Below are 14542 nucleotides of genomic sequence, written 5' to 3'. Positions count from 1 at the left end.
ATCAATACTGGGTTCCCCTATGCAGTGAAGGGACTACACAAGGCAGTGAATACCAGGAGGCAAGGGTCACTTGGAGCCATTAGGGAGGCCAGGTACCACAAGAGCCCATTCATTCATCCAACACAAATATACTGAGTGCCTATGAGGACCTGGGGACAAAGCAGTGGACAAAACCAAGTCCCTGCATGCATGAAGCATACATTATAGTGGAGGTCAGAAAGGCAAAATTTTAATGAGGAGGTAAACCATGTAGCATGCTAGGAAGAGGTAAGTGCTACAGAGAGAGAAAGCAGGAGTCGCGGGAAGGGGAATGCTGGAGTTGGGACTGTAGGCAATTCTAAACAGAGAGATCTAGGCAGGCCTCACTTAGAGGGCCTAAAAGAGGTAAGAAAGTATACCATGAAGTTACAGGGAGGAAGACTCGTCCAAGTACTGGGACAGCAACTGCAAAGGCCTTGAGGTGGGCATGTTTGCAACGAAAGGCAAGGCCGTCAAGATGGCCATAGGAATGAACTGAAGGAGAAGGCTGTAGATGAGATGAGGTAAGTAAAAGAGGCAAGAGCAGAGTCTGTGTGGGACCTTCTAGGCTCTTGTAAGGGCTCTGACTTTCACCAACTGAAGTGGGAAGCCACTGGATGGTGCTTAGCAGACAACGGGTATGATCTGACTTAGCACTTAAAAAAAAATCTCACTCTGGTGACTAATATCAAAATAGAGAGGCCAAGGGTGGGAGAAGAGAACAAATCAGGATGCTCTTGTAAATATTGAGACAAGAGATGATGACGGCTTATGTTAGAGTGTTATCAGGTGCAGACAAGTGGTGAGAAGTGGTCTGACTGTACATTTATTTTGCAGGTTATCTACACAATTAGATCACCATTCTAGGCAGAGTTTTCATTTAGGAGGGGCAGCATTTTTAAAATTATTTTTTATTATATCTCATCACTGTGGCTCTCAAATGGTATTCTAGGAGACCCTATGAATTCTGAGAAGCTTCTTAAGAATTTGCTAGTGGGAACTAAGATGGGGCACATGTAATGAAGCTTCATGGCCCCACTCCAGTTCTGTAAGGATAGCTCTGTGTTGACATAGTTTATTATGTACGATGAGAGACATCTTTTTAAGAAAGACCAGAAACCCCAATGCCCTAAAAGAAAACAGACTCCCCCTCCAACACACACACACACACACACACACACACACACACACACACACACACAATGAAAAAATACACCATTTAGAAAACTGGAACGTAAACACAGTAGGAAAAACATCTGCACTACAAGATAAAATAGTTTACTCTCCCTAGTATTAAAACCAACCAAGCAACAAACAAACCTGAAATTTATGAGAAGACAACCAAGTAAAAAATGGGTAAAGGGCATTTTGTAAATGAGGGTCAAGAGGGTACCTCTTCATTGGATTGTTGTGACCATACATTGACAACCCACATTAAGTGCTTAGCATACCTCCTGGTACAGAAGAAAGGCTCAACCAGTGCTGCCCATCACAACCGCTACCATAACAACCACTGTTGTTGCCCTACTCTCCATCTGGCCAAAGGTGCCATGACAAGATGACCGTCACTAACACCACCACCATTATTAGCAGCTTCATCAGCATCATGGTGTAAAAGTCATTAGCAATGGGAACTTGCAACTACCTTGAATGCCATTTCCAACTCAAGTCCCCCCAAAGTAAATTCTTCACTCACAGTAACCAATGGTGTATTACCTTTTCGTGATTTTCTATTAGGATCTCAATGACAATGTTCTGAAACTTGATATCCATGATGGCTGCTACTGTTTCTTCCTGAGGACGCAGTAGGGTGGGTCCAAACACCACGCCGAGGTTTGCCACTGTCATCAGATTCTGCTTGTGGTTGTTAGCGACACTGGGAGGAAGGAAAAGAAAAGGCACAAATGAGAGAAAGACTGTACAAATAGATAGCTGACTTCCCAGTGCCTTCCCCTATCTTCAGACTCCTCATCTGGCCGGAGCCAGACCCTGGGACATCTTCAGATATCAAGTCCAAAGAGAGACTTCTCTACTTGTATTTTTGTCCCCCAGAGTTTTAGAAATCTTCAGTATTCAGGCTACTTTGCTCTTTCAGGATATGACATTCCTTTACACATTTCTGTTTTGCCTACACCAACCAACCAACCAACCAACCAACCAACCAAAGCAGCTGCCCTCCAAAATGTCAAACTTTGCACATCTGAATCCCTGCTCTGCAAATCCAGGTAACTGCTAAACTTTCTTAATTATGACTTTTATACTTTGCCGCTGCTTAAACTCCTGTGGTGATCATTAGCATTTTCTCTAGTGCAAATATAAAAACTCTTGATGGCTTTCATACATTTGCAAACAAGGCACAAGAGAAACCTAATTTTATTTTATTTATTTTTAATGTTTATTTTTGAGAGGGAGAGAGAGACAGAGTACAAGTTGGGGAGGCAGCAGAGAGAAGAGAGACAGAGACAAAGACACAAGAGAGACAGAATGCTTTGCAGGCTCCAGGCTCTGAGCTGTCAGCACAGAACCCAATATGGGGCTTGAACTCATGAACTGCAAGATCATGACCTGAGCAGAAGTCAGATGCTCAACCGACAGCCACCCAAGCGCCCCCAAACAGACTTAATTTTAAATAATGGATAGATCTTACGAAGTCCAGCACTTTAGGCTCAAAGTATTAAACTCCATCACATAAAACATATGGCTTTCATTAAGCAAAACATGTGGCACAAACAGAAATAAAAATGCACCACTGTGTATATCCATGTATATGGCTGTGTTTATATTGTCACTTATACTCAAAGTCTAAGAACACACAGGGTCAGCAGTAGCTGGGTCTGAGTAATCTGCTAAATACATATACTTAGTTTTGGATAAGTACTACTCAAAACATGTATCTGATCTTCATACCCCAGCCACCATGACCTAGCCATAAAACTTAATTGTTCATTTGCTGGCCTTGCGTATAAAAATATGCAAATGATCTACGGGCAACAAGTAAGTTAAAAGTTAGGCTCAATTTAGTACTGTTAAGAAAATATTAGGGGCTTCACTAAATCACCTGTTAGAAAAAGGAAACTATTCATTACTAGCAACTAGAAAGAAATTGGTCACAGATAGTAGTTTGCACAGACATACCTCCCTAGCATTTAGTGCTATTTATACAGAGTATTTTTCACACAATTCTATAAATGCCTGCACTGTTTTTCTTGAATACTTCTATTTGGTAGGAGGAGAAGAAGTTCTACTGCCTTCAGTGCTGGTTGTGAAACTGAGCCTTCACTGAAATTACTACGTCAACCAATTTTATCAGCAGATGTGTACTTTTCTATAATTTTCCAGGGCTAAAAGTCTAATTTCATAAAAACTTTCTCTGCTGAAAGGGGCAGGAAGGGTCGTTAGGTCAGTGAAACTTGTAACCGTGGAACGGTCCAGATACGAAGAGAATTTGCTTGCTAACTGCTAAGCAAGGGCAGTGGCCACTGGTATCTTGGCCTGTTTCTGGTCCACATAAAAATATTCTGCGTTTTTTGAGTTGTAGTGTTGTGTCTCCATTTTACTTACACACTTCCCAGGTACGCATCATGTTTCTGAAAGCATTAATGCTCAGGGTCAAGTTCTTACCTGGCAAGGGCAAAGATTCTGGTTCTGTGCCTCAATCAATAAGTATGCATATCTACAAGCTGCTTGTAACATCACTTCTTTCAACATGGGCTCTTGGGTGCAGGAAGTGAATTCCATGCCCTTATTCTTCCCCCTCCCAAATGAACAAAGCCATTAGACTTACCCCTCCTGCCACAAAAGTCCCTTGTGCAAATGAGTCAACAAGCTATTTATGTATCAAAGTACTTTTAAATTGTAGACCAATATAAAAACATATGGTTTGGATGATGATTTTTTTTTTAACCACCGTGCTTCTCAGCACTACCTCTGACTAAAGCAACAGCCTCCTAGCCAGGATCCCTGACTAGCATTTCCACAGTCAGGTTTATCCTGACTGCTACCACCAGTTACTGTCTATAACTCAGCCCTGATCAAGTCATTCCTCTGCTGACAACTACAGTGGCCCCACACCTCACTGGGAAAGAACACAGTGAACCAGTGTGCATAAAGTGTTTAGTTAGCACTTTTGCACTTGTTCTGATAATAATGACTATAAGCCCTCGATGGGCTCCAATGTCTTTAATGTAAAGGCCAGACTCTAGTGAAGTAACACACCTTTCCCCAACTCACCTCTAAGCCCTTCTCTGCCGCCTGCTTGCTCTGGGTCAGCGGACAAGTGACTCAATGTCTAAGCTTTGGGCTCATCTTTGAAGATTGGGGAGGGGGAGGTAAACAATACAACTACTTCATGAGGTGGCTGTAGAAATTAAATATGGTAACATGTGGGAAACATTGTGATTATTATTATAGTAATTCACTATCCATCCTCTTCCCACTTTCATACCTATCTGCTGTTGTCACTCCTCTGCCTAGAATGTTCTCTTGTACTTCACAAATGCACCCCCTACCTTTCTGCAGTCTCTGTCCGGTCTTCCCCCAATCCTCCTCCTCCTCTCAACCAAGGCAGAAGTATTATCTTTATTACAAGTTATTTATGTCTCTACTGCTGCCTTAGGATCAAGACTGTGCACTTACTTTACTTGGTAACGCTAGAACTGAGCACAGTGCCCAGGAGAAGCCCAACGAACGTTCATGAGATGTTAAATGGGATGTTTCTAGGTACACATAAAACAACTGTTCCCAATCCAGCTACTTACTCATAAAACCTCCAACTATTACTGATGACTTTTTAGGCGGACTATATCTCAACTATCCCAACCTCACTTTCCAAAGTCTGGAGCTGTGTTCCATTTCTTAGGTTTAATTAACGAATAACAATTACTCTAATTTGCAGGCCCCAATGCCCAAAGGCATTAGGAAGAAAGGTACAGTAACTCTAGATAAGCAACTCTGAATATAAATAGGCTTGAGCCTACCCAACACAATTCATTTCCTTTTTAGTGATCCATTTTATTTTAAAACTTGAACAACACATTGATCTATGGCTTATAAAACTTTTTTTGGGGGGGAAGCTGCAACCTTCATGACTAACTACCATTATCTTTTGGCATACTGAAGTAATAAATTTATCTGTCACTTGATTATTACTGTTCACAAGTTGGTATGGCTATGTTCATTACACTAGAATGAATAATTAATGGCTTGAGATCTCTATGTATCCTGGGGAGAAAGGCCTAGACCTCAGCCTCTGCTGGCACCAGCCATCCATTATAGCTTGACAAATTTACAGATGTGTGGGAGGCAGGCTGGCAGACCACTGGGAAGCCTGGCCCAGCAGAGGCCATGGGACTCATTCATTAGTGAGGTCTATAAAACACTGAGAGCTGCTTTCTGGGTTGGTAATTCGGCTGCTTGACCTCTTCCTCACACAGTCCAGAACGTCATGTTGGGTCTTGACTTAAAACCCATATATAAAAGTTTCTTGTGCATTGCACATTCCACTGCAGGAGTTTGTGCCTTTCAGATCCTTAGGTCTATGTGGACATTTCTGTGGTGCCTTCCCCAGGAACTGGCAGTTCTATAGGCTTCCTTTAAATGTCGCAGAAAAACAGTTCCACATGTGATTTTAACCTGAGCAAGACCCAGGTCCTTTTGTGACCATGGAGTTTGCTGTTATTAGCTGAAAAGCAGTAAGTCTCTTGAAGAACATGCCTTTAGGGCAGTTGTTGAGGGGCTGGAACCCCATGTTCCCAGCACTTCCCTCATGAATTGCAATTAAGGAGAAAAGAGCATGCTTCAAGGAAAATGGCCTTGGCAGAGGGGCCTCCTGCCACCTTTGTCTAAGGGGAAATGGGTGGGGACTCTGGATTGGTCTGATGCTCTTTGAGATGCAGAAGGAGGTAAATCATTTCCAGATGAGGATGGTGGTGGGGGAGTGTTATGAGAGGAGGAGACAGAAGTCAATCCCTTTGGGGCTTGTAATGCAGTGCCCCCCATGCTGTCATAGGGATCACATCTGTTTCCTGTGGTTTAAATGAGAGCCATGACTCTGGAAGTGCTAAGCAGTGCTTTAAGTCACAGACTGGTCCTGATGTATTCCAAGAAAGCATAAGCCTAGGGCTGCATTTGCAAATAGCTTCCATCTTGGGGCCTGGAATGCTGTGTCAAGGAGTGTCAAGCCTAAGCCCTGGCTCCACCGGACACGGTGTGGTGACAGGTTAGCACTATGTGCCATGGACTGGATGGGTGGTGTAAAAGCACAGCAACACCTACCCACCGTGCTTTGGTTCAGCTTCCAGTGTTAAATAATGATGATAATTTACACTTGTAGCGTATTTTAGAGTTTCTAAGGAGTTCTGCAACTATTCTTTATGTTTATTCAACCTTCCTCGTATCTGAAGAACACAGTAGCTCTCAAACTTTCGGACAATGTCCCATGATAGGGAAAACGTTTTCTTACTTAACCTTTCATGAGTACATGCATACATATACACATAAATAGCAAGACACACACACACAAACCAGAAACAAAAAGTTGGGGAGTAGTAAGGCTGATGAATGTTGATATTTTCTCTTCTATCCTTTTTTTTCCTTAACTTACTATTAAAAAAAAATGAAAGCAATTTCTCATCCCCCTAATGGACCATGACTTACAATTTGAGAAGTGCTACTCTAGGGGTAGAGAAGACAAATATTATCTCAAGTTTACAAATATGGAAAAAGGTAAAGGAGACACTAAGGCACAGTGCTTGGAATCAGATAGATAATCCCAGCTGGATGACAGCAGGAAGGTCACATGGCATCTCTAAGCCTATGTTTTCACCTGTAAAACAGAAGAAGTAATACCTACCTCATTAAGTTTTAAAGCTAAGTAAGATTAGGTGAATAAATCTCTTGGCCTGCAATAATGGCTTAATAAATGACGGCTGCTATTGTTTACGGTGGTGGTCAAGGTAGTGGTGATGATAGAAGTAGCAGCACCTGCCAATTTAAAGCCACATTGGGGATACCTGGGTGGCTCAGTCAGTTAAGCATACATCTGACTCCAGCTCAGGTCATGTTCTCACAGTTCGTGGGTTTGAGCCCTGTGTCAGGCTCTGTGCTGACAGCTCAGAGCCTGGAGCCTGCTTTGGATTCTGTCTCCCTCTCTCTCTGCCCCTCCCCTGCTTGCACTCGGTCTCAAAAAATAAACAAACATTAAAAAAAAATTTTTTTTAAAGCCATATCGGGGGTGCCTGGGTGGCTCAGTCGGTTGGGCGTCCGACTTCGGCTCAGGTCATGATCTCGTGGTTCGTGGGTTCGAGCCCCATTTTGGGCTCTGTGCTGACAGCTCAGAGCCTGGAGCCTGCTTCAGATTCTGTGTCTCCCTCTCTCTCTGCCCCTCCCCCACTTGCACTCTGTGTCTCTCTCTCGCAAACATAAACAAACATTAAATAAATAAATAAATAAATAAATAAATAAATAAATAAATAAATAAATTCATTCACATTGTTTGGTGGTGTCGCTTGGTATTCTGTGCAGGAACCTCTAGCGGCCTGCTTCTGTCTGGGGCAAAGAGCCCTGACTCCTGCATCTGTATTTTCAGGACTTCTATTACCCTACCTATTTGTATTTCTTATTCTTTTTTTCCCTTTCTAAAAATTATGAAATACTTCAAATCTATAGAAAAGCTCAAAACATAAAATGACTTGTATTCCATCACTTCCTTCCAAGTACCTCTGGCACAACACACTGGGAGCCTCACAGCCAAGAGCAAGCCCATCAAACTCACTCGGTCTTCAGGAGCACACTCTGCCCCTGGCCTCCCTAGCAAATCCTCACCATCCAAAGCTCACCTCCCTGCAAAGACTGGCTGCAGACATTCCCCTGCCCAGAGGTCTTAACTGCTAAATGGTTATGTTCATGGTAAATTCATGGGACATTTCTACTCCGACTGTTCCCCTTCTAACGAGCAACTCCAGACTGGGGACCGGATCAGGATTTGAAGGGCACCTCCTGTAGCATCCTCTGGGGCAGATAGCAGAATGTAGGCCCCAGGTTACCAATTCCGAAAGTGGCTGAGTGGGCAGGCACCTAAGCTATAGTCAGTAGCACTTTTCTCTCTACCACCATCCAGGGGCAGAGAAGCTCAAAGATCTGGGGCTAAGGAGGATGAGGTGGACATGAAGTTCTTGGAACTGTACTTTTTTTGTGGTCGACAAGGCCAAGTTTAACGTTCATGGTTGTTCACGTGGCTCCTTTCAACAATTTCAAATTTACCCTTAGTATATAATGGGGAGTGGTGGGGGAATCCCCACCCCCCAGTGGCTTCACGTTTTCTAGTAAGTCAGTCTGTATGTGCGTGTTGCCTGAATACCACCAGGTCTTTGTAACACTGGACCCATCTGGATCGTGCTGGGGAGGCTTGTGCCAAGGAAACCCATTAGAGCCATAAATATAACTTTGCTGGGCTGTCCCAATGGCTGGCACCAGAATGAGAGTTTAAAATAAATAGTTCTGTGTACTGACTTGGGTCATGCTCACCAGCCATATTCAACATCTTTCTGGGAATGGTGGTCCAGTGAGAAGTCACATTTAAAGCTTTGAATAATTGAGTGTTTACGGTGGGTAATGATACACACTGTGATCTTCAAGAAGACCCTTTAAGGCATGTAGGTGAGGCTACCCCTAACATTTTACAGAGGATGAAACTGAGGCACTGACAGGTTTAGTAATTTTCCTGAGGTCACAAGGCCAACCAAAGGCAGAGCCAGGAGAGGAAACCCACACTCTTTACCCTATTTTAGTATATGTGCTGTCGAAGCGAACAGCCATACTCTCTACCCTAGCACTTTGATGTTCCCACACCACTCAGGGTCAGTTCAGCCTAGGCTACAAGATGTACAACTATTCCTCGGAAAACCCAACCAAAAATGAATACACAGAGCAGTTACGTGCTTGAACCTGTGCCGAATGAAGTGGTGGACAGAACAGAAAAATAAATAGTGCTCCTTCATTCACCACCCAAATCACTAAATTAGAAAAAAGGGAGAAACCGAGAAATCAGAACAAGGTTCATGCCTTTTCAGAGTGATACGAAATTAACCACTGTTTCTTCTCCCTTCCTGCAGTAAAACTGGCTGCATGTTTGACACCAGCATGGAAATGAGGGAAGAACCCCTCAAATCTGAGAGCATTCCATTTGTAGTTGGCTGGCACGTCTAAGAGCTGCTTCCTAATGATTAAAGAGTAAACGCTGTAGGACTGAGAAAATTGAAAGAAACTGAAAAGGATAAAATCAAAGGAAGAAACTGAAAGAAAAACCAGAGGGGCTGAAAGGATTGTTTCTTGCCACCCCCCCCCCCCCCCTGCCAAAAAATGACAATTATGGCCATACATCCATCAGTCCAGGCTACACTGCTTTCATCCAGGGATCTCAAAGCTCTGTGAATAACTGCCAATGTCTTCTCCACTTCTGGTGACATATATAAACCGCGCTTCAGATGGGTAAATGTCACTGCTAAGGTGTTAAGTACCACCCAATTGTATGCATGTCAACTCTAACACTCACTTGGTGCCAAAAATTCCTCAGACAAAAGGAAAACAGTGTGCAACCAGCTCTATTTCCACTCTGATCCCTTCCAATGCAACATCACTAACTGTTTAAAAACTGCCAAGGGCTTTGGCTAATTTTAATTTTAAGATGAAAACCCTTGGCATGGCCTACAAGATCCTACAGGGTCCAGCTCACCTCTTCCAGGCCCTTCATTATGCTGATCCCCTTACCAGGGAAGCTCTGCAGCTCCTCTTGATCTGTCCTTTTCCTACTTACTACTTGCACTTTCTCAGAAAGGTCTTTCTGGACACTCTGTACCAGGCCAGGTATCTTGTTACAATGCTATTTCCTCATTTCTCTTTCCTGGCACTTACTGAATTATGTCACCATTCATGGAATTGCCATCGTCTCCCCCACTTATTCCAAGAGAACAGAGATGGTACTAATCTCCCTCAATGCCACATCCCCAGGGCCTAGGATAGAGCTTGTTCCTATCAGGTATTAAGGAGGGAAAAAAGGGTACGTGCATTCTTTGGGAGGCTAGCTTCATCTAAGGGTATCAAGGCTCAGCTGCACTAAATGTCTGGCTTAAACCTCCATGTAACCTACCGGTGCCTCAGAGTCTTTGCCAAGCTGGGGATAGCTGTTGGGGGAGTAGCCAGCACACCTCACCCTGACACTGAAGGCACGTAACAAACCACGTGGCTCTCCCTGGCCACATCGCTAATCTGCAAGGTGCAATGTCCATAACATATTCACAGGGTATCATTATCATTATTACATGCATTACCTAATGTGCATTATGCAATATACCATAAGCTCACAATATTATACCAATCTCCTTCTAATGTTCTCATTAAATATGTCTTATTAAAGACATATCATCAATGTCTCTTTCTCATCCCTTTCTGAAAACCCCTTGTACTTCCTGTCTATCTTAGATTATATTAAAACCGTCATCAACAGTAAGAGCAACTCAGCATTTAACCTGCGTCAGGAATTAAGTACTCCATCGATGATCTCATTTGATGTTTACAATAATTCTACAAGGTAACTTCTACTACTGTCCTGCATGAAGTAGTTAATGCTCAGAAAACTCAAATTTTGTCCAGGGTCCTGTATCAAATAAGCAGTAGAGATGGAATTTGAAGGCAGGCAATCTACAGTATGATTCCAGAGCTACTGCTCTTAAATGCCCTGGTACAATGCAGTGTGTGTGTGTGTGTGTGTGTGTGTGTGTGTGTGTGTGTGTGTTGTATGTGCAGACATGTGTGAGATAGATTATACACAGTATATAGGCTGCCATTTTGTTCCACATGCCATTCTTCTAAAAAGCTTAACCTAAAGAGATCATGGGTAAAAGAAGAACCTGATTATTTTTAAAAGGATGTTTTGAAAGCAAACAAGAATATTACCTTCAAGTCTGCCCATCAACAGCATTAATCCCTAATTTTTTCCAATGGTAGCAAACTAATCTGGGTCATGGGAATTACTGGCCTCCTCCAGAATAGGCTGGCTTTCATTAAGAATAAGAACTGTACTTTTTTGCTAAGCTGCCTCATTTTCTGAAATTAGTCACAGTCGTTTAAACACTAACAACAGGCCAACCTGAGTTCCATTTGCCCTACACTCTTTCAGCTACTTGGTATCTGAATAGTCTTATGCACAAAGAAGGCACATGCCCTCAATCTAGGGGTTGACTGATGAGTTTTCCCTTCTCTGCTCATGGCTGGTTCAGGTCCTAGCCTGTAGCTATATTCTATGACCCAGTCCACGGGCCTGGATGGAGAAAAATAGCACTCACATACAAAAAAAAAAAAAAAAAAAACCTACGAAGAAGCTGGCCCATAGAACATTTCTTCCTGGAAAATTACTTAACTATTTCAAATTGTAGAACAATTTGAAACATTCTTCAGTCCAATGGAATTATCATTTTCGAAGCATTTTATAGTTGCTGAAGTCCTTTCACATTCATTATCACTGATTTATTTATTTTGAAGCTTATGTTCTCCCATCTAGAGAGAGATGCCACAGCATAAATGGAGGAGGTTTAAAAGTTGCCTATAGGCATGACATGCCAACCTGATGGTACCAAGTGCTGTAAATACCTAAGTTCCTGTTGGTGGCAACACTTCCTTCAGTGGCTCAGCCTATCATCTTTAGGCCAGCACTGTCCAAAAAGGCAGGTCATGGGCTTGCAAGTTGCCTTAGGACTTCCTACCCAAGGAAGGAGGTACAAGGTGACCCAGAACAGAGGCCAATAGTGCATCATGTATTTTTCAACAATCAAGTATTTTCGAGGGCTTATTATGTGCCAAGCACTGCTTTAAGAGCTGGGGATAGAGCAGTGAACAAAATAGACACTCCCCAAAACTCCCTGCTCTATGAAGCTTATATTATTTTGGGGGTAGGACAGACAATAAGCAAATAAAATACACAGCAGAAAGGCAGGAATGAGGGCCTATTAGCAATTTTAGACAGGGTGGTCAGGGAAGGTGTCAGTGACAAAGAGGAATGTACAAATAACCTGAAGGAGGGAAGAAAGCAAGCTGTGAAAAATCTCGCAAATCTCTGGGGAAAAAGCTACAGAGAGCAGACACTAGACACAGATGCCTCAGGCAGGAACACATGTGGCATGTTGGCACTGCCTAAGGAAAGCCAATGTGCCTGTCACTGAGTGAGAACAGGGGAAAGCACTAGGGAAAGCCAGACAGGTAATGGACCCGGGGGCAGCCAATCCTGTAGGACTTTGCAGGTCACTTTAAGAGCTTTGTTCTCTACTCAGTGACATGAAAAGCAATGAGAGAATTCTGATCAGAGGGAGAGCGTAATATTTGTCACTTCTCTCTGTAGACTCAGAAAGGTCTCAGCTACTAAGACTTACATGCTCAAAGGCCCTGGGATGTAAGAGACAGAAGAACTTCGCAAACCAGCATAAAACCTCTTCAGAGAATCCAAGACATGTAAAAAGTAGAATACAGTACCTCTATTGATTTGAGTAACTAAAACCTATCAGGCAGCGTGCATTTGCACCTACGTCTGTGTTAACGTGGAAGGTCTATGAAGCTGGTCCACATTTTTCCCTTAGTCACTGTGCTGACTTCCACTAGGAACTTGGCAGCAGAACAGAATGTTGAGGCCAACATGATTTAAAGGCCTACAGTCATAGCCTCAAGGTGCTAGTTACCTGCTACCCGGCTAACAGTCACCCACAAACAGCACCGATATTGAACATGTTGTGTAAATATTCATAAAGCCCACTGAATTTAACCATCTTTACAATCTTTAAGTAAAATAAATAGTAGTCTTCTGAAGCCAGATCCCTCTTACTAGTCCCATTCTACAGGTCAAAGAACAGGGACAAAAGAAGCTACAGCAAAGGCTAAGGGTTGGCCCTTCACCATGTGGCTCAGCTCCAACCGTAACAGTAGCTGTGACACTAAGCAGTCAGAGCTTCTCACGTCCCATGAAATGCAAGCCTCATTTTCAGGGAAAGGACCATAATCCTTCCTGGAGGGCAAGTCAAGATTCCAAATCCACAGATGGGGCTATGGGAGAGTTGCGGAGTAAGAGATTGACAGATTGTTAGAAAGGAAAAAAAAACAAAAACAAACAAACAAAAAACACAAAAAACACTCAGGCACAGTCATACATATGCCCTGGGTAATCTGTCTCCTTTCATGGAGATATTTTAAATCAAGGAAATAACCCATCTGGTTTATTTTTGAAAAGGAGGGTACTTTTACCCCAAAAAGAAAACAGACAGAAAATTGCATTCCTTGGAGCTCCTGGGTGGCTCAGTCGGTTAAGCATCTGACTTTGGCTCAGGTCATAATCTTGTGGTTCACGACTTCAAGCCCTTCATGGGGGTCTGTGCTAACAGCTCAGAGCCTGGAGCCTGCTTTCGATTCTGTGTCTTCTCTCTCTGCCACTCCCCCACTGGTTCTCTCTCTCTGTCTCTCTCTCCCTGTCTCTCTCTCTCAATAATAAATATTTTTCAAAAATTTTTAAAAAGAAAAAAGAAGAAAATTGCTTTCTTTACCAGGAGTCTGAAACAAATTCAGAGGCTGAGGTTGAAAAAGGTAGCTTTATTTCAAGGGCCAAGGTACCAAAATGACTAAAATTTAAAGCTGACATGCTATCACAGAACTTTTGAATTACATGTGGATATTCAACTAAGAAAAAAATTATTTCAAGGTGTCCTGAAGAGTTCATGGCTCTTTATGTACAGGAACTGACAAGCCATGGGAAAGTTCTGGAAATCAATTAGTACTAACAGTGAAAGAAGAAGTCCCAGATCTCTAACACCAAATGAAGAGTCATTTGAAGAGAACATCGACATTCTCTGTGTTCAAATGTCTGATGCTAAAGAACAGAATTGTTTAAAAGACAACATCCTTTTTATAGACCCTAAAAGCTAGAAAACAAAATCTGAGTGGATTACCCCTTCTTACGCCTCCCCACTCCTGAAGCTTGGTGCCAACCTATCCTAGCTCCTTGTTACACTAAACTGTTATGTCCAAAATTTCCGTATGAGCTCAAGCCTAAGTGGAAATGTAGCTCATCTTACTTATTTATACGTATAAAATAATTGTGTTTATACATAGTGGTACATGTTAGAATAAGACTGAACACACAGACCCTTCTGTTATATTTTCTGTCTTCATCACAAAAATAGACTCATCAGGGAATTATGCCAATAGAGTTCTTACTTCAGTGTACGTCTGGCAAAATCTGATTTGTTCTCCTCGTAGGCAGCACAAAACTGGAGACTCCTTGATTTCTGCTACTTTGGAAGCAAAATATAAAACAAAGTGCAGGGTCAAACAGGAACTGGCGATCCACTGTGAGAAAACCAACCTGTTCATTAGGTAGAGAACAGGAGGGGGTATCTGGTCACACAGACACCGAATGATTTAAGCCATGGAGGTGAGATCTGGGCTCCTGATCTGCCCCTCGTTTAGGCTCTCACAGAGTGTCATTCACAAA

At 42.7% G+C, this 14542-nt stretch overlaps 1 protein-coding gene across 1 annotated transcript in view; it reads right to left on the bottom strand.

Annotated features, from left to right (window-relative positions):
- Positions 1-14542, bottom strand: part of ARHGAP26 (Rho GTPase activating protein 26) — a 381404-nt gene that overhangs the window by 102324 nt on the left and 264538 nt on the right. Inside the window, exon 20 of the mRNA XM_030320395.1 lies at positions 1735-1894. Within this exon, the coding sequence (XP_030176255.1) occupies positions 1735-1894 (160 nt within the window). The remainder of the gene's footprint in view (positions 1-1734; positions 1895-14542) is intronic.

Source organism: Lynx canadensis, chromosome A1 (genome assembly GCF_007474595.2).
Source record: "Lynx canadensis isolate LIC74 chromosome A1, mLynCan4.pri.v2, whole genome shotgun sequence".
Classification (NCBI taxonomy): Eukaryota; Metazoa; Chordata; class Mammalia; order Carnivora; family Felidae; genus Lynx; species Lynx canadensis.
The sequence above is the reverse complement of the archived record's forward strand: the minus strand, read 5'-3'. Positions and strand labels throughout refer to the sequence as shown.